General features: G+C 37.7%; 1 protein-coding gene across 5 annotated transcripts in view; it reads right to left on the bottom strand.

Annotated features, from left to right (window-relative positions):
* Window positions 1-15,671, bottom strand: part of Gabra2 (gamma-aminobutyric acid type A receptor subunit alpha2) — a 128,772-nt gene extending 113,101 nt beyond the window's left edge. Inside the window, exons 1-3 of one of the 5 annotated variants that reach the window (XM_057771928.1) lie at window positions 15,174-15,230; window positions 14,541-14,628; window positions 12,009-12,124 (exon numbers count right to left, since the gene is read on the bottom strand). In XM_057771928.1, the coding sequence (XP_057627911.1) occupies window positions 12,009-12,124; window positions 14,541-14,628; window positions 15,174-15,177 (208 nt within the window). In that variant the 5' untranslated portion in view covers window positions 15,178-15,230. Of the gene's footprint in view, window positions 1-12,008; window positions 12,125-14,540; window positions 14,629-14,824; window positions 14,844-15,051; window positions 15,072-15,173; window positions 15,231-15,577 lie in introns of those variants that run through there. The other 4 variants (XM_057771925.1, XM_057771924.1, XM_057771927.1 and 1 more) reach the window with 4 other exon arrangements.
* Window positions 15,672-18,243: the final 2,572 nt, after the last annotated feature.

Genomic DNA, 18,243 nt, shown 5'->3' on the forward strand with positions numbered 1-18,243 from the left:
AGATTCTCAAAGGACTAATGATAATAGTAATAATAATAATGTTATTTCATTATTATTATGAAGAGCTCCAGGCAGTTAATGATTACTGAGAGAGAAACAATAAAGATAAGCTCCTTAATTAGTTATCAATACCAGTGGTCAACCCTAATATCATATACACACTATATATGAGAAAGACTTTATGGACCTACAGAGTTACCATTTGTATACTTATATGCATGTATAGATGTATCAAGAACAAGTAAAGAAAAACAAGAGGAGATACAGATAAAGATAACATTAACCACTAAAGAAGATGATTTTCTTTTTAGAAATAAGATCATGTCTTGTAGTCTTAGTCTTAGCTGGCCTGGAATTTGGTATATTTTCTAGGCTATCATCTCTGAAGCGCCTACGAGTTGGGATAATAAGAATGCACAACCACTCCTACCTGAGTCTGAGCTCTTTATGTCCCTTTTAATGATAGGTCAGTGCCAACTGTCTACTACTAAGTTTCTTGTTTATAGGAAACTGACATTTTCGCCAGTATTGGATTATTAATTTCTAGTGCTCGTGAGCTCTTTTCCCTCTTTGCAATTGGCTTTAAACATGCAATATAAAAAGCTACTCAGAAATGTCATATCCTCTAATGTCTCCAGACAGACACATCTTTATGCCACACCAGCCTATCTAAGTGAGTGAGCAAATTATAGAGATGACAGGCCACAAAACAGCTCCCCAGAGGAGAAAAGTTTTGATGAAGAGCCATCTGTTTTCTGCCCCACTAACTTTTAGATCTACTCGCTTAAACATACACCTGCCCACTTCCTCATCTGCTGATAGATTTTTGTTTAACATCCCAGCTGTTTCAAGACAATGGCAACAAAAGCTGAAATTGCAGCTGCCTCCTGTAACTGGTGGCTGTCTGGGAAAGAGATGCCTCTATTAGAACCTGTTACCAAAAATGACAAAAGCCCAAATGGGTGCAGTAACAGGAGCATGACAGATTAGTGATGTTATAATTTAACATGCCCCAAGATGGAAATGTCTCTATCCTGAGTCAACAGCTAGGTCCCATGAGACGTCACCACCCATGTGTTTCACACGTAGTAATGTAAATCTGAAGCGACCCTCCCAGTTAAAGCTATGACTCAAACCTTCAGTTTGTTGACAGCCAAAAATATCTCCAACAACCTTACAGATTATGTGGGATGCTGAAAGGAATGAAAGCTAAAAAGAACCTTCCGTTAGAGCAATATTCTGCTCACTGATCCATCTGCCTCATGTGCTACTTTAAAGGATCCAGACCCTAGCTCCTGGGGAGGTAGCTCAGTCAATGTTAGTGTTTTTCTTGAAAGCACAATGATCTATGCTCAACCTAAATACTTACATAAAAACCCAAGCATGATGATGCACCTTGTAAATCCCAGTGCAGAGAATGCAGAGATGAGTGAATCTTTAAGAGATCTTTGGCCAACTAGTCTAGCTTAATTGCTGAGCATCAAGGTAATGAGATCCTCTCTCTCTCTCTCTCTCTCTCTCTCTCTCTCTCTCTCTCTCTCTCTCTCTCTTTGTCATACATACACACATACACAAATGTGGAAGACAAATGAGGAATGACATTTAAGGCTATCCTTTGACTTCTACCCTCATGTGCAAAGAGGCACGCATACACACTTACTATAAGCATTATTAATAATGTGGCTTTTGTGTAGATTTTATGCTAATTATCTTTGATCCCATAATCCTGTAAGTTCTACTAAGTTAAGAGCCATTGGTAACCATAATGTCTCATTTTAATGTACAATTATCAGGTGACATTGCTCTCGTAGTAATATTTTAATTATTACTCCCTTGACAGTGGCCACAAAACATTCACACTCATTGTCTCATCCCTTGTTCCCCCACTAAGCTCATCCCATGTAGTTTCCAAATATTCCAAACATTTTCTTATTCATGTTATTATTCTTATATTATCCCCAGTAAAATCCCCATTTCACATTGTTTTGCTTCAATGGTTCCCCTTACATGCCCTAGATAACTAATTAAATCTAGACTCCCATATTCCCTTCGACTTGACTGAAACACCAGCCTTGAAATTCCATTTTCTTTTAATTAAGACTTCCTTTCTGGGTATGCAAATTTTAATCTTCCTTGTAAACCTGTCGGGTATTTTAGTTCACTATTTCATTTCTTTAGAGTCTGAAGAGTTTCTGTATGTAATTATGGTAACAAAAATGAATTTTCTCCATTCATCACAATTTTTCTATGCTTGGGTTACTTAATTCTAGTGCAGCAACTTCTAAGAAATTCATATAATAAAAACGTACTATAGGTATCTAGCCCAAGGACCTGATTATCATCATATTTGACTTCTAATGTGTTCTTACATGTAATTGAGAGTAGACCAGAAACCCCAGATCTCTTTTTAATTGTCTCCCGAAAAATAGATCTTTCCCTCCCAAAGCACTCAGGCAGTTCACATCTGAAGTCCTCTTCTGTACCACAAAGCATTGAATACAAATCATACATCAATCTGAAATCACATGAACCTTCTACTTTTTCCTTTTATGTTCACTACCTGTGATTGTACTCAGGGTCCTGTACATAACTGAGCTTCATCTCCAGTCCTGTAGGTTTTCTTTTCAGTTTTAATATATAGTCTTGCTACATTGCACAGGTAAACCGTGAATTCATTCTGTTATCCAGACTAACCTTGAACTCATGATCTTCCTAATTGAGTTCCTTAGTTACAGGTCTGTGCCATCACTCCTGGCTTCCTTTTATTCCCACATGCTTATTCACATCTGTATGGGAATACTCAGATATCACTATAAAACCAAATCTAAGCCAAAAGTTTGGGAATGCTATTAGGATACATTATTGATTCTTGTTGAGACACTCAGAAGCATGACCCTTCTTCAATCTCTTCTAACCTGGACCATAACTTGAGTCCTCTAATACAGGTAGTATACACATGCACTGTGCATCATTCTAAATGCTTGAAGCACTTACAGAAACATTTAGACATTGTACTTCGTCATAAGCAGTTGAAAACAGCCTTATCTTAGTTGTCTTACTGTTTCATAGACATTCGTGCAAAGTGTCAGCAAGTGAAGACTACCATTTTATCAGGTTTGAGATAAGAACTGATCACCCATTTTGCTTCTCTAAGCCACACAAGATGAAGAATTGTCTTGAGCTGCATATCAAATCAATCCAGTAATATTCTAACCAAACAAGATCCTTAAGAAGACTAAGATGCTTTTTTACAGACAGTATCACCTCAGGTAATGCTGGGACACTTTGTACTTACTCCCTTAAAAAGCAAATAGCATACTGAGTTTAATTAAGAAATTTATTTCTCCTTCATGTTAATAAAAAGAAGGTTGTCTTGAGACAGGACTACTTTTGAAATTTTAAATAAAGCATTTTGTTTTTCTTAAAATGCTTTAAACACTGATTTAAAAAAACGAGAACTATACGGGTGATTTAAAAAATAAACTTTACCCACCACTCAAATTAAGACGCAGATGAAATCCTGTTTGCCTAAAGTAGGCTTAGAATTTATTAATGGCATAATAATGTAAAAAGCATATCAAAGCCACTATTAAATGACAATATTAAAATATAAAATGAGAATTTTGAGAACTACATTTTACAGTGTCATGGGTAGCCTAAATTTGATGATATCTGAATAAAATATTTGTAAGTATTTATTTCATTCTCAGAGATCATTTTGTAAGTGAAAAGATCTGTGCCTTGAAGAATGAGGGTGTTTCAGGATAAAAACAAGCTTTCAGGGTTCTACGTTGTATCAAAAATTAGAAATTCAAAAGAAATAAACATATTTCTTAATATATAATTCCTTGTGTATTTGTTTTCATTTTATATTTCATACTTATCTCTTTTCCCATGTACCTGTAGATCAAAACACATTAACATAAGAGAGGGCACATGCTTTTTTTAAAGTAAGTGAGGCATATGCAGAAGTTTCAAATGGAATTGTACTTATCTCAGCATCAGTAAGAATTGATGCTTCTAACATTTAAACTAATATCAAAAAATTCTCAATAATTAATAAGAACAGTGGAAGCTTATGTGTAACTATAGGTTTTCTCAGTTACATGTTACAAGTAAAAGTAATTGATTTTTCTGGACCGCAGAAACTTGTCCTTTCCATGAAAAATTTGCTGATGTTTATAGTCATTTGAAACTATAGTCATGGTCACTCACATGTCATTCTACCCCTCAGCCAAAAGAACTTATCTGTGAGACCAACACCATCTTTGAATCCTGCACTGTCTTTCAAGTGACAGATATTCAACACATATTAAGTAATAAAATAGCAACATAATTTCATTTGATTTTTGCCACTGAACAGCAATGAATTGCACTATTCATGTGACCACCTCCACTGATGACTCAGGTTTTCTATAATATGATTCAGGTGGAGTAATGAAAAGTAACACTAAAATGGATGGATCATACATATGCTTCACTAAATCCATTAGGTTTGGCAGGGGTGGAGGCAGGCTTTAACTGCACTAAATACAAGTGCTCAAAATAAGTAAACCTAGTAAGAAGTGTTTGTGCCTACAAGAGGCAAAATAATAATAAATAAAGCATTGGTAGTATTTATGTGTCTCACCTTTCAATGATGTCACCTTCAGAAAACACCATACTATTTAACCTAACGCACACCCCTGCTATCGTGCATTTAATAAGCCTTTCTTATAAAATAATCACAGGCTGCACTTACTTCTTGTAAGAAAAAAAATTATGGAAAGCTATGATGAACTATCACACACCACCCATTTCTGAGGAAGCCTGTCTTGGCACCTTCTGTGCACAGAGTAAACAACGCACAGTGTTAGGGAGGATGTTCAAAAATGCTAAGAGGGGTGCTCTCTAGTTACAACACCAATTACTGAAAAGAATATAGAATGATGCCTATAACATCATCGCATGTTTTCTTTATCTTAGCATATATGGTGATGAAGTCATCAATAGACTAGTCCCACGCCAGACTGAGAGGCTAGGAGGGTCCAGGACAAAACTAAAAAGAAAAATGGTATTACATCTCAGAAACCTGGAGGCTTAAACTTTCAACACCTCCTACAAACATATTTTAAATAAAAAATAAAAGACAAATGGCTTGATATCTAGCATAAACACTTTTATAGAAACCTATTTACATACCTGTGTGCAATTTCTCAATTTTTTCTCACTTTATCACTCTTGAAACTTCAAAGGCAGGGTTTTATGTCACCTATAGGCCAACTAAAATGGGTAGATTTGGTACTAAGAACAGAATAGGCTCTGAAATCTCCTTCTTCCTTAGGCTCTTCCTGAATTTGTAAGCAGAGACTGCACTTACATTTCCCGGCTGCCCAAACTAAATAATCATACAAAAACTACATTCATTACAAAACTGGTTGGCTGATGGCTCAAACATATTTCTAACTAGCTCTTACATCCCAAATTATCCCATTTCTATTAGCCTATGTATTGCCATGTGGCCATGGCATTATTTCATTTTCTACATGTCTTGTTTCCTTGGCAGCTGGCTTACATTTGCTTGACTTCACCTACTCTCTCTATATATCTCTGTTCGGGTTTCCTGCCTGGCTTTATTCTGCTAAACCACTGGCTGAAACAGCTTTATTCATTGGCTAATAAAAGCAACACATATACAGAAGGACATTCCACATCAGGCTGTCCTATTGCAGGTTCTCTAGGAGACCCCAAGAGTTTCAGCTGCCAAGTCCTTTGCACAAGCATAGGATTCATCCTCAACTGCATGGGTCAGGAGGCTAACACCAGACTTCACAGCTTTTAAGGTAAGCAGAGACGTCTGACATCTGTAGTTTACACTGTTTCCATCTGAGATAACAACTTTTTAACAGACCAGCTCAGTCTCCTCTTTTCAACACACACCACAGCCTATCCCTCTCTGGTCTTCCTTTAACTCTTCCATTCAGTGTGGTTAGATTTAAAATCATCCTCACCACTAAGCACAGTGGTAAGACCCATTTTTTTTTCATCCAAGTTTCTGACACCACACAGGATAGGATGGCTTTGGCAATCTTTACCAACATTATATTGAATGTTTTGTGTTAATAAAACCTTGTTTCATAAACAAAGCTATTTTCATTAATTGATGATCCACATTGCTACATTTCATGAGAATCACAAAGCACAACACAAAGGGAAACTTTCTCTCTTGTGTTGATTCTCTTTCCAGAGATGCTACATATGCAAAAGAATGTGGACAAAATAAGACAGAATTAGCAAGAAAAGCACAATTATTTACTTTCCTTAGCACTATCTAATATCTTCAGGCTAAACATGGTTGTGCATCCCTTAAATGCTAATACTCAGGACACAAAACCAATTAGATACCTATATTCAAGCCCAGAATGCCTATATAGCAAGTTCCAGGCCAGACAAGGTTGAACAGTAAGACCCTATTTCTAGAACAAAGCAAACAAAAATTAGAAAAAATAAATTTTATCTCAAAAGTTAGCAAGTTTTACAAGTCACAGTCTTATGAAGCAGGTGTAATACTGAATATTGTCTATGCTGCCTGTAAAGTCCAACCAGGAACTATGATATCTCCAAATATTGAGTTCATCCTCTGTTTCCTCAACACTGTACAAAAGACTCAGGGGTACATAACAGAATAAACGCCTAACAGGCAAATATGCCATTTATTTTATCTCCATTTTACAAATAGAAAAAAGAAACTCTTTGGAAAGGTTGAGTAACATAGCAAAAAATATTCAATTAGCATCCTATGGCAACAGAATTCCAGACCCAAAGAAATTGCTTATCTCAGCCATTAATAATTATAACCATTCAGACAGGCATTGCATATATTTTCCGTATTTTTTTGTCACCAAAATAGTTCATGTTTTATTATCATGCATCTCTATGCAGTCTATGGACAAGACAGAACCTAGAAACTGTCTTTCAGACCTCAGATCAAAGGCCTGGCCTCACTCATGTCTTTCATAACTGTAGGCATTAAACTTCTTATGATTTTGGATCATAACACTAGGAAGATATTTTCTAGATGAACTCTTCAAAACAACTTTTCAAAACTGGAGTTAGGCATGGTACTCAATCTGGATTTTGCAGACCGCGTCCATAATTTAAATATCTAGGCTTGTCATTTCTAATAGTTATCACTGCTGAGCTCTGTGAATGTTAGCTGTCATAAATATATGAGGTCTGTCTACGCACTCATTCTGCCCATGACCCCATAAAATTGGTCTGAAAACAAGTGTCAGTCTTTTAGCAAGTTAACAATTTGAAGGAGTCTCAGCAAAGTATAACTTTCAGTTTCCCTAAGTTGGTAGCGCCAGTGGCTAACATGAAGGCAAAGGAGCAACTCCATTAAGCAAATGCTATCTCATCTTAATATATGTTCTTAATTGACAAGATTTTGAGGCACTCTACCTTGGTTTTCTACTCTCAGAATGTAATAAGACTGCCAAATTTATAAGACCAATAATTGTTCCCTTGATGTGTTTTCAAAGAATACCACCTCTTAAGAGATAAAATCTACAAAGAGTGAAAAATAGACTCCATGAAGAGAAAACCTGTGCTACTTGTACAAATACTTCTATTTTCCTTGGTATGCCGCATTACGCCTTCTTAAGAAACTACATTTAGTTGATCAACATAAAATTTCTGTGAGAGAAAAGGTGGATAAATAGAACTCAACCTCCTATTTCACAGATTGAAAGTTAAGCAAGAAATAGGATGAGAGCATCACTTCAAATCCTACTCTAAGCTTGCTGCATAATGGTAGCTAATACAAGTTAGACTTTGAATAACTGGTAGCCTAACTGCTCTGAATCAATCAAGTGTCATTTTGAAATATTTTGATGTCAATAATAAAATGACAATATTGTAATCTGATCATAATTATTGCATTTGTCTTAAGAAAAAAGTAAGTGTATGGGTAATTTTTTGTGCAGTATGCTAAAACAGAAGTTGATTTAGTAGAATTATATTTCATTCAAGATATTCACAGCTGTGTATCTAAGCCATTTTTTGAGACATTAGGAATGATCTATCAGTATATCAAGAAATAAAATTTGCAAGAAGTTACAGACTTAACAAGTCCACACGTGTCATTTAAAGAGACAAAATAAGCAGTTAACCACGCAGTAATAAATAATTTAACTTGTATTTTAAAAGAAAGCTGTCTATGGAAAGAATACAACTAGGAAAGATGGATCAAGATTGATGGGGCAGTCAGGCCACAGGTTATATCTGGTTGGTTAGTTAGGTGGATTACATCAACGAATATCCCACTTGAAGGGAGAATAGCCAAAGTGTCCTGGTGTGTTTACAGGACAGGAAGGAGATCAGTGCAGCTGAAGAGGTGTGTGCAGGCCTAGAGCTATGTGAGGTGAGGTCAAAGAATGTATGGAAGGCACATCACTCAGGGATGCACAGACGTCCAATGCAGGATGAACAGGGTGTGATTTCAGGGCTCGGAGAGGGTAAATGGTATGATCTGACTTAAATTTTAAAAAGGTCCTACCATAAATTATAACTCCTTAAAAAATGAATAATCCAATATATTGCATAACCTGTGCCATGTACCTTAATCTCAATACACCAACCTGCAACCTTCTCTCAGAATTAAATATCATTATTCTCACTTTCCCAAAGAAAATATCAGATCTCAGAGTTTTTGAAAAACTTCTCTGGGTAAGATTAAGGAGCAAAGTCAGGTGAATAATTTTTCTAACTTATTGTTTAAAGTCTGACTTCTCTTTTCTAAGTACTTATGTATATTTAAGTTATAAATGAATTAAAACAACACTTATGGTTATTTATCCAATTAACCATCAATGAAGATGCTAATTCCTGTATATTATTATTGAATTGAATATTAATTATTTCCCTTATTAACCTCTGGAATATGACAGAGTAGTCACCTCAACTTTCTATTTCAAATGACATGTGCACATTCAGGTTAAGACTTTTAGAGAAGTGAAGAGTGTACACTGCTCTCAAAGAGGACCTGAGCTTATTTACTAGCACTCCAAAAATTTACTGTGATGTCAACTTCAAGATAATATGACATCCTTGACCTCCAAGGACACCTGCATTCATGTGCACATGCACCCACACAGATATAGACATAATTACAAAGAAAAGGAACAAATGCTGTGTTGCAGGAATGATGAGAATGGTTTAAATTTTTAAGAGTCCATTTAGAAATTTTTCACAAGCTTTCATTTATTTTCAATCATTTCTTCTAATTGTCTACATGCACACAATTTTGCTACATACATTGCCTATGTCATCATATTCAACATTTATAAAAAGAATTGAAATATAAGCTGCATTCCGGGAATAATTAGTGTGCATCTACAGAGGCAGAATATTTCAAGTTTGAACAAGTGCTGAGGACCAGAGCTGTTGTGTTAAATCTTCTGAGTAAAAGACTCATCTCTCTCCTTGAGTCACACTTCTTACATCAGCATTCATAGCTCAGATGGCAGCCAGGTACAGGCATTCCCATTTTCCAGATGGCAGAAATTTAATAAAAAAAAATCAACATTTATTTTATGGCCACAATAAGCAAATCAATATCCAGCTGCAGAAATCACAGAGGATTTATGATGCAACATCCCTATAATACTATTAAGGTAACAAGAGGAGTTTAAAATGAAATAAATATACAAGATAATATGCAATAAGTTCTATGTGAGATATAAAAATAGCAACAGTTAAAGAAATTCAACAGGCAGAGAATTAAATCTTGGTATTTCAATTCAGTCAAGATGGTCTGTACTGAAGACCACTGGTATCATAATGGTTTCTATAGAAATGTGAGGTTTTCAATCAGCAGAAAAGTGGAATAGAAGTCATTCTACTAACAGGAGATAATATAGCCACAGGCCAAAGGAGCAGATGGAAGGGACTGTCAAAAGAAACTAGTAAAGTTTGAAGTGCAAGATAGATGGGAATTGACCTAATATGGAAAATGAACCCAAAGAAGCAGGGATCCTAGGACAGGAGGAAAGAAAGTGGTTTCAATGAAGTCAAATTATTATTAGCATGGGGCATACATTTGTGTATTCTGTGTTGTTATGCAACATTCCTAACCAGCTCATAAAGTAGAAAGGTAGACACAGTTCATCCACTTTTAAGCAAAGGAAACAAGACTTCTCTGTCTGGCAGCTTTGTGGGAGAGGGATGCTGTTAAGCACTACTCTAGAAAGTCTGACACATAGCCTATACTCTTTCGCTACCCTCAACACCATCCATCAGATTGGGGACCATCCAAGGCATATGATCAAGAGAAGAGAGTAGCACACATAGATTAGCAGTGTCAGAGTAATCAGATCACCAGATACCAGTAGACGGTCATTACTGAGGAACTGGGAACAAAAGAATAGCCTAAGAAAGGACACAATATATTACATTAAACCAAATAACAAGACAATGGGGATCCATATATGAATGTGAGCAAAAGGAATTATTAATATGAGATACTATTAAAAAAAGAATTAGCGATCATGGTAAGATTCAAAGCCTAAAACAGTTAGTCTTTCGTACCCCACCATGCAACCTTAAATCAAAACTTTTTAAAATTAAAAAAAATAAATCTCAAGATCTAGTTTCAATATTTCCCAATTTATTTTGCATCAGGTGATTTATTTAAAAACAAAAATTGCTGTGTCTAAGATAAAAGAGCTGCCATAGTGCAATTGCACACTCTGAACCACCATTGTGAACTGGGCAGCTGTGCACTAGACTTGCTTCTCTGATGTGGGAGCAACGTGAGAGTTTCTTGCCGTTTTTCTAACTTGGGTAACAAGCCCTTATGCTAGAAATATCCAATAGTTAAATGGCATACTGTTCAACAAGTTGGGTCTGTTTGTCTGCTTTCTTACCACTCAACCATCTATATCAAGCTAATTAATTACAACCTAAATTAAAAATTCACAGTTAAGTCAATACCAGATTTCTACAAAATCACATGTAGCTCAGGCTGGACTGGAACTCACTGTGTAGTTAAGGAAAACCTTGAACCCTTGATCTGCTTACCTCAATTTCACAAATGCAGAGATCACAGATGTATGCCATCAGGCCCAATTTAATACAAACCCAAGTCAGCAGAATTGCAAAGTTATTAATGCTGGGATAACCATATAACTGTGCTGATCACTACCTGACATAGGATATTCAGCTCATTTTTCTTATTATTGAATCAGCTAACCATTTCATTAGGTATGTGTACATGGACATATTTATCACATGTGGTTTCATAACTAAAGCTTTTTGTAACATATCAGTATCTGTACAAATAGATAAATATTTAGCAATCTTAAAACTCATTAGTGACATTTTGGCTTAAGGATAGTTTTAGCAATCCTGCATCTATGCTACTTTCATCTAACTCTAGCATCCCTTAGCATTGTTGAATGATAATTAAAACTTAGCTCACTAGCCAACCCTATTTCCTTTACTTTCTTGGATTAAAAAAAAATTATTTGAAAATTGTTGGAGTTTGAAATTCAACTGTGTGACAACTTGGAGCAGAATTATAGCCACTCCATATTTGACACTTCTGTATAAAATTATTATTGAGGATCTATACTAACCTGAAAATAGGCATCTGTAAAAAGTAGGAATTAAGTAGCTCATGATACTACACAGGTAAAACAGATAAATAATTGCAAAATTAGACATATTCTCTGATTGAAATACAGGTCTCTTTCAATAAATTAATTAGAAAATTCTTCACACACACACACACATACACAAAACCTTGTCTCCATATAAATGTGGGCATTCCACACAAGATAAATGAAATATATTAGGCATGTGAAAAAGAAAGCAATAAGGTTCATTTTGTGCATCTTACTTTCTGTTATTCAGGACATCAAATGCCTGATAATATGTCTTCATGCATGAAGATAAGACTTTTACCTTTAACTTCTAAAGTCATTGTTTTATGACGGTTTATTGAAACAAAGGAGAATTATTTTTACCTCCCAGTCCTGGTCTAAGCCGATTATCGTAACCATCCAGAAGTCTGTCTAGTATTCTTGTAAAGATGGTAATGTTATTTTTAGCCTCATCTTCTTGGATGTTAGCCAGTACCAACCTAAACAGATAATTTTACAAATTGGTATGTATTTTATATATGTATGCACAGTGTTTGACTAAGTGCCAAAATGCTCTTCTTACTTGATCTAAATTTGAGGATTCTTTGGCCATTAGTGACACACACTTCATTCCTTTTTTCATTCTATAAATAGCACTAAACTTACGGGAACAGTAAATATAATGTTTAAAAATGGATAGCAAATAACAGAATATCAGAAGTGTAATTAAAATACTTTTGAGATTTCTGCCACTTAGCCCTCTGTGTGGCTTATCTTAAAATCTATTGCATCAAGCATATCATTTTTGTAGATTCTCATGTGCCTACATTATTGGCGAGATTGCTTTGCAGTTAGACGGAGTGTAGTAACTAGATGGAGTTCCGAAATGTTTCTTCAGTGTTGTGGACACTAACTGGAAAATAAACTGTCATCTTACGGGTACAAATCTCTCTATCGTTCTCATAGATAGCATTGTTTTTCTATGCCTTTCACATTTTTAGACCAAGATAATTTCCTGACTTGGGGTATACCTCCACCCAATGGCCAAGTGTAATATAGACATCAGGGAAACTCCACTGGCAGGCTGCCAGGCTCAATGTGGCCGGAGCTGGAGGTGGGTTCTAAAGGCAGCAGTCACACACAATTTCACAGAGTCTTAGGAAGGCTAGGTCTGTGGAGTAATCTCAGAAGAGATATTAGGGGCTACATAAAGATAAATGTGTCCAGTTACCCTTTTTTGGTGATAAAATTTGTGAGAAGAGATGGTCTTAAAATATCCCCAGCCAGGCTTTTGAAGCAGTGATTTTCTCCATTATTTTTCCGTCATAAAGCCAGAGACCTGATTTTGTGAAAGCAATTTGGTACCAAAGAAACTGATGTATAAAACAGAGTGTCCTTTTCCATTACCATTTTTTCTCAGAATGATTCAGAGATTTAAATTACTGTCCCCAAAAAAGAATCATTTATATAATAGAATAAAATACTGCCGTGAACATTATTGGTTAAATATAGAACAGAAAATGCATAGAGTGATACTCAGTTAGGCAATTGGTGGTGGTTCTCAATGGGCATTAATTGATCATAGATTGCCCACATCTCTAAAGTCAATGCTCAGGTGGACTACACGCTAGTCAATGTGCACCATATAAAACATCATTGACAGAGACCATTTACACTGAAACGAACGTGAAGTAGTAGCTAACAATACTCATAATAACATCAAAAGTGGCAATGAACGTCAAGCTAACACTTTGGAAACCAAAGTGAATATTAAAGTGTGAACAGAAAGACGAACAACCTCAAATTATGTAAGTAAATCAGTTCCTACACTCTACCCTCAAAAGTTTCTGCTTGCCTACTTTAAGCAAATTTTAAAAACCCTCACTAGGATAGTCACAAGAGTCTGCGATTTTCTCACAGAGGTGTTCTTCAGTCATATTTCATATTCTCTTTTTAAAGTCCATTAGTGGGTATTTCCCAATTAAAATTAAATATTTCCAAATAGATTTCTTTTCATTTCCAAAATATCTTTTTCACACTTTGAAGATTATTTGGTCAAAATTCTTAAAGGGGATAATAAAATGCTATAATATTTATTAAAAATTAATGACTCATGAAGAATTCTTACAGAATTTATGTTTTAATTCTTCTAGTGTCTAAAAATATTTTCTAAATGCATTAAATCAAATATACCCACTGCTCAATTTTTAAAAATCAGAACAGATTCCAATTAAGATGAAATTGCTTAAAACAATCAAATTAACTACCGTATAGATAATTGGCAAAAGAAAACTCACAAATCCAAGCTGACTCTTTTTATCAGTAACCATCTGCTAAGAAAGATATCTCCAAATTAATAAGATGAAAAGTTGGTTCATAGATCTTTTGTTTTTTGTTTGAGATTGTGGAGTTGTATGCTACCTCCACCTAGAGGTTTAAGACTCTCATATCATTTGCGTTCTCTATGTTGTTTTTAGAAGCCCCAGTGATTGAAAACAAAAATGCAAAGGAAGAAGCACAAAGAAAAGGAAAAACCTAAGTTTCCATTTAAATCATTTATCTGATACTTCTCTGTCTGCTCCGAGGAGAATCTGGCTTCCTCACCAGATTCTTCATGTATCTTAGCAATAGGCATTCTTTGGACTAATATACTCCTGATAGAGTATTCTCCAGTTAAGTGTTACATATAGAAAATGTGTCCGTTCCCTTTCATTTGTTTTTGTTTTAAGAAAAAAAAAAAGATCAGCAAACTTTTTAGAGTTTCAGACACTTAACGGGCTAATTTTCTATACAATACATTTCCATTAAAAGGAGTTCTTCAAATCACCTCGACTCTAAAAGATCACACATACACTTAACGGCATTTTAAAAAATCACGCTATACCTGAACTGCAGAAACCAAACACAGCGTCTCACCTGGCTGGGTCCCACACCAGGAAAACAAGCAGCAGAGACCGTACATTGCAGGTGTTCAGTTTTGTCTTCATCTTCCTTGTTTGAGAAGCTACGAAAGAAAAACAAGATAAAATTAAAATTGTTCTGAGTCCTACCAAACAAGTAACCCCAAAGAATGCCATTTCCGTTGTGGTAGTGGGGGTGTTACTCCCGTGTACTAGGTATACAGGTGTAGGACTAGATGACTGAAGGAGAATTTTTTTTTAAATGACTAGATGACGCTAGTTCATCCCCCCCCCACACACCTCTTAACTTCCCCCAGCCCCGTCCTCTGCAAACACTTCGCTATTCACACATAAAATGACAAGACCCCGGACTCTAAGCTGACACATGCGCTTACGGAGGAATAGATTGGAGGAGTGAGTGGAAACGAGGTGGAGAGCTGGATACTCCATGCCTCGCCCTCTCCGCGAAGACCACCTCCGCAAGCACAACAGAAAAAGCTAGCAGCAAGCAGCCTACTTTTCCTTACAGTGAATTGCAGTCCTCGCGTGTTCACTTTCCCCAACAACAACCACCACCCCACGCAAAAAAAGAAGAGAAAAAAAATAGAAAATCAAATCCAAATCATTCTCCCTGCCCATCCACATTTACCCATGTCTACGTTCAGGAGGTAGCAGGGTGGGAATTAAGTGCTGCGAACTACGTGTTTGACAGCTGCTCTAGAGCCCAGACTACCCAAAGAGCTTCAGGATCAAACACCAAGCAGGCAAAGCAGCGCAGCCACTGTGTGCAAAGTTGGAGACTGTAAAAGAGCCGGGCCAGCGTGCTGCCACCGGACTGGACTGCCTTTTGAATTTTTATTGTAGTTGCAAATACGCTTCTGGAGAGGGACGTTGGAATTAGATTTTGGAAGCTGGAGGGCAGAGGAGAACCTGAGCCTCTATTCCGAGGGAGCAAGAAGAGTGGAATGGGTTGGGGTGGGGGGGTAGGCATGCTGGCGAAGCAAAGGAAAATGAGCAAAGGTCGCCCGCTGCCATGAACGTCTGCGACCCTACCTGAACAGCAAGCAGAAGTAGATGTTTTCCTCCAGTGGTTCTGATTCTGAGGAGATAGAAAACTTGAGAAAGAGGAGAGAGAGAGAGAGAGAGAGAGAGAGAGAGAGAGAGAGAGAGAGAGAGAGAGAGAGAGAGAGAGAGAGAGAGAGAGAGAGAGAGAGAGAGAGAGACTGCAGCAGCCTAAAGAGCAGGCAGCAAAGGGATGGGCTGGTGGAAGCTGGAACGGAGCGCGAGGAGCCGCGGCCGCTCGAGGAGTAGGCGGCGAAGGCGTCCGTAGTGGCGGTGATGGGCGGAGGAGGAGGAAGAGGAGGAGGGAGTAGCGATGGCAGGAGCCGGCGGTGGGGGCGCGGAGGCACGATGCGCGCAGGCAGCGGCGGGCACGAGCCCCACGCCAGAAGGAGGAGCCAGTCTGAGGAGGAGGGCTAATGAGGTTCCTGGGAATAGGGGACCCCCACCCCCACCCCAATTCTGTTCAAGCGACCGCCGCCCTCTGGGCACCTGGGGCAGCGCAGCCGGGGAGGCGCGGGGCACCCCAGTGAGCCCCAGAGTGCCGCTGCTGGCGCCCACACCGCGCTGGAGGAGCAGAGCCCACGCCCCACCCGGAGCTGTTCTCCGGGGGTTGCGAGCTTCCTGGTGGGTGGGTTAGGGGGGCGCTGCTGGTGAGTGTGGGTGAGAAACTCTGAATGGTGCGTGTCGGTGAGGCCCTAGGTCCCGCGGACTGTTCCCTGCCGCTCGTCCCCCATCATCTCTGGTGGAGCGATGTGGTTGCCTGGAAGAGGTGACGATGTATGGCTCCCACTGGAGGGCGAAGGGGCTAATCACGCCTTTACTTAGTCATCAGCGCATCCACGCAGGACCAAGTTAAACGCACGTTATGTGGAATTACACAGCAGGAAGTTTCTTTGATTTCCTTAGCTTTCTGGATGTACCTCTCATTCCTCTGCACTCTGGCAATCAGGACCAATTTACCCACAAGCTAGGAGGGCTGGAGACTTGCCCAGAGCTGGTCAGTGAAGGCCCTGGACCGACAATACACATCAGGAAACCTCCTGCCTACTCTCAGCAATGGCTTTTCCCTGATCTCTTTGCCAGACATTTTCTTTACCTGATGATCAAGACTCAATCTAAGAGCTATAAAAAGTTTACATTAGCCTGGAGCAAAGGGGACCCGCAGCTGCCTTTCCAGTACCTTCTGCAGATGGTAGCAAGATGAAGCAGTTTGAGGCTTTTCCCCCTTTAGGGCTTTTTCTTGGCAGAGACTTGTAATTCCAATCCCATCATACACTTTGAGCATTCTGTATTTGATCTGTCTGCTTTTTCTTCCGTTTTATCTGGGGCGACTAAATCCAACTGAACAACTTTTGTTTTGTTTGTTTGTTTGTTTTTATTCTTTCTTTACCGCACACGAGACTGAATGTTATCTGCATTCTACATTCTACTCAAGTAAATCAGAGCTGGTATTTTTTTTTTCAAAGTTGTTATAAACGTGAGACACTATAAAAAGAAAAAGGGAAGCATTTAGTATATCTGTTATTTTATATTCAGAGTCAATACGTGCCAAATACTTCAGTTTTAGTAGTTGAGCACCAAAAATTCAGATATTTTTTCCCTAGGTGGTTGGTTCAGTTTTCTTAACAGGCAGTGCTAATCTACAGGAAACATTAGCTTAGCTTTGAAGAGGGGGGGACGGACCTTTATAATGGAAATATTTCAGGCTGTTCATTTTAATGTATAAGCTACCACTCGGCCAATGAGCACTTAATGTTATAACCTAAACAAACATCTCATTTTGCTGGCTCTATGAAGAACGGAGCACCATGCAGCCTCCTCCTCCTCCATCATTAACATTCCTTTCCTGACTTGCCCATTGCGGAGCCTAATTGAAATTCACAAAGATTAAAAGCATGCCATTTAAAACCTTGCAAGCAGGGAACCCAGAGTCTTCTACTTGATGAGAACATTCTACTTCACATTGCATCTTTCTGTTCTGCTCCCTTGTGTCGGTTTTTGTTAGGAACCCTCTGACTATGCCATGTAAATCATCACTAAACTGTCTATATTTTGACCAATGCAACCATATTTGCCATTGCTTCTACAAAATTCCCCTTTCGTGACCCTCATAATCTCTGTAAATATGTTCACATTCTATTCTGATGCTTTCTTATCACTATTCTTTCTCTTGATTCTGATACAGAAGAAGACAGATTCTGACTCTAATTGCTCTCCTCCCTTTTAAAACTTTTCTGAATTGAAGTGATTTTTTTTCTTTAAGAATGAGCTTTGTGTGTTAAACGTGTAATCTCACATGACTTATGATCTGCATTTGAGAAACTTCATGAAGTTCTAGCAAGCTGTCTGGAATGATTTTTCCCTCACCACTTAGTTTCTTTGAAAGTGTATGTTGAAGCAGTTCAAAGAGTTAGATACACATTTACTGGACCTAGAGTAAAGCCAGATTTTTTTTTAAATCATAAAATTTTGATTTTTTACATTCACCACCTCTCCAGAAAATGTTTTATGATTTATATTGATGTTGGATATCTATGATTTAAACTTCAAAGAACATTAAAGAAATTGGGAATCAGAAAAGCTGACAGCTGAGAGCAGTCATCTGCCTCAAAGTCATATCTAGAGAGATGTTTGCTGCAGTACTGGAATTGCCTAAT

Source organism: Chionomys nivalis, chromosome 6 (genome assembly GCF_950005125.1).
Source record: "Chionomys nivalis chromosome 6, mChiNiv1.1, whole genome shotgun sequence".
NCBI classification, from domain to species: domain Eukaryota; kingdom Metazoa; phylum Chordata; class Mammalia; order Rodentia; family Cricetidae; genus Chionomys; species Chionomys nivalis.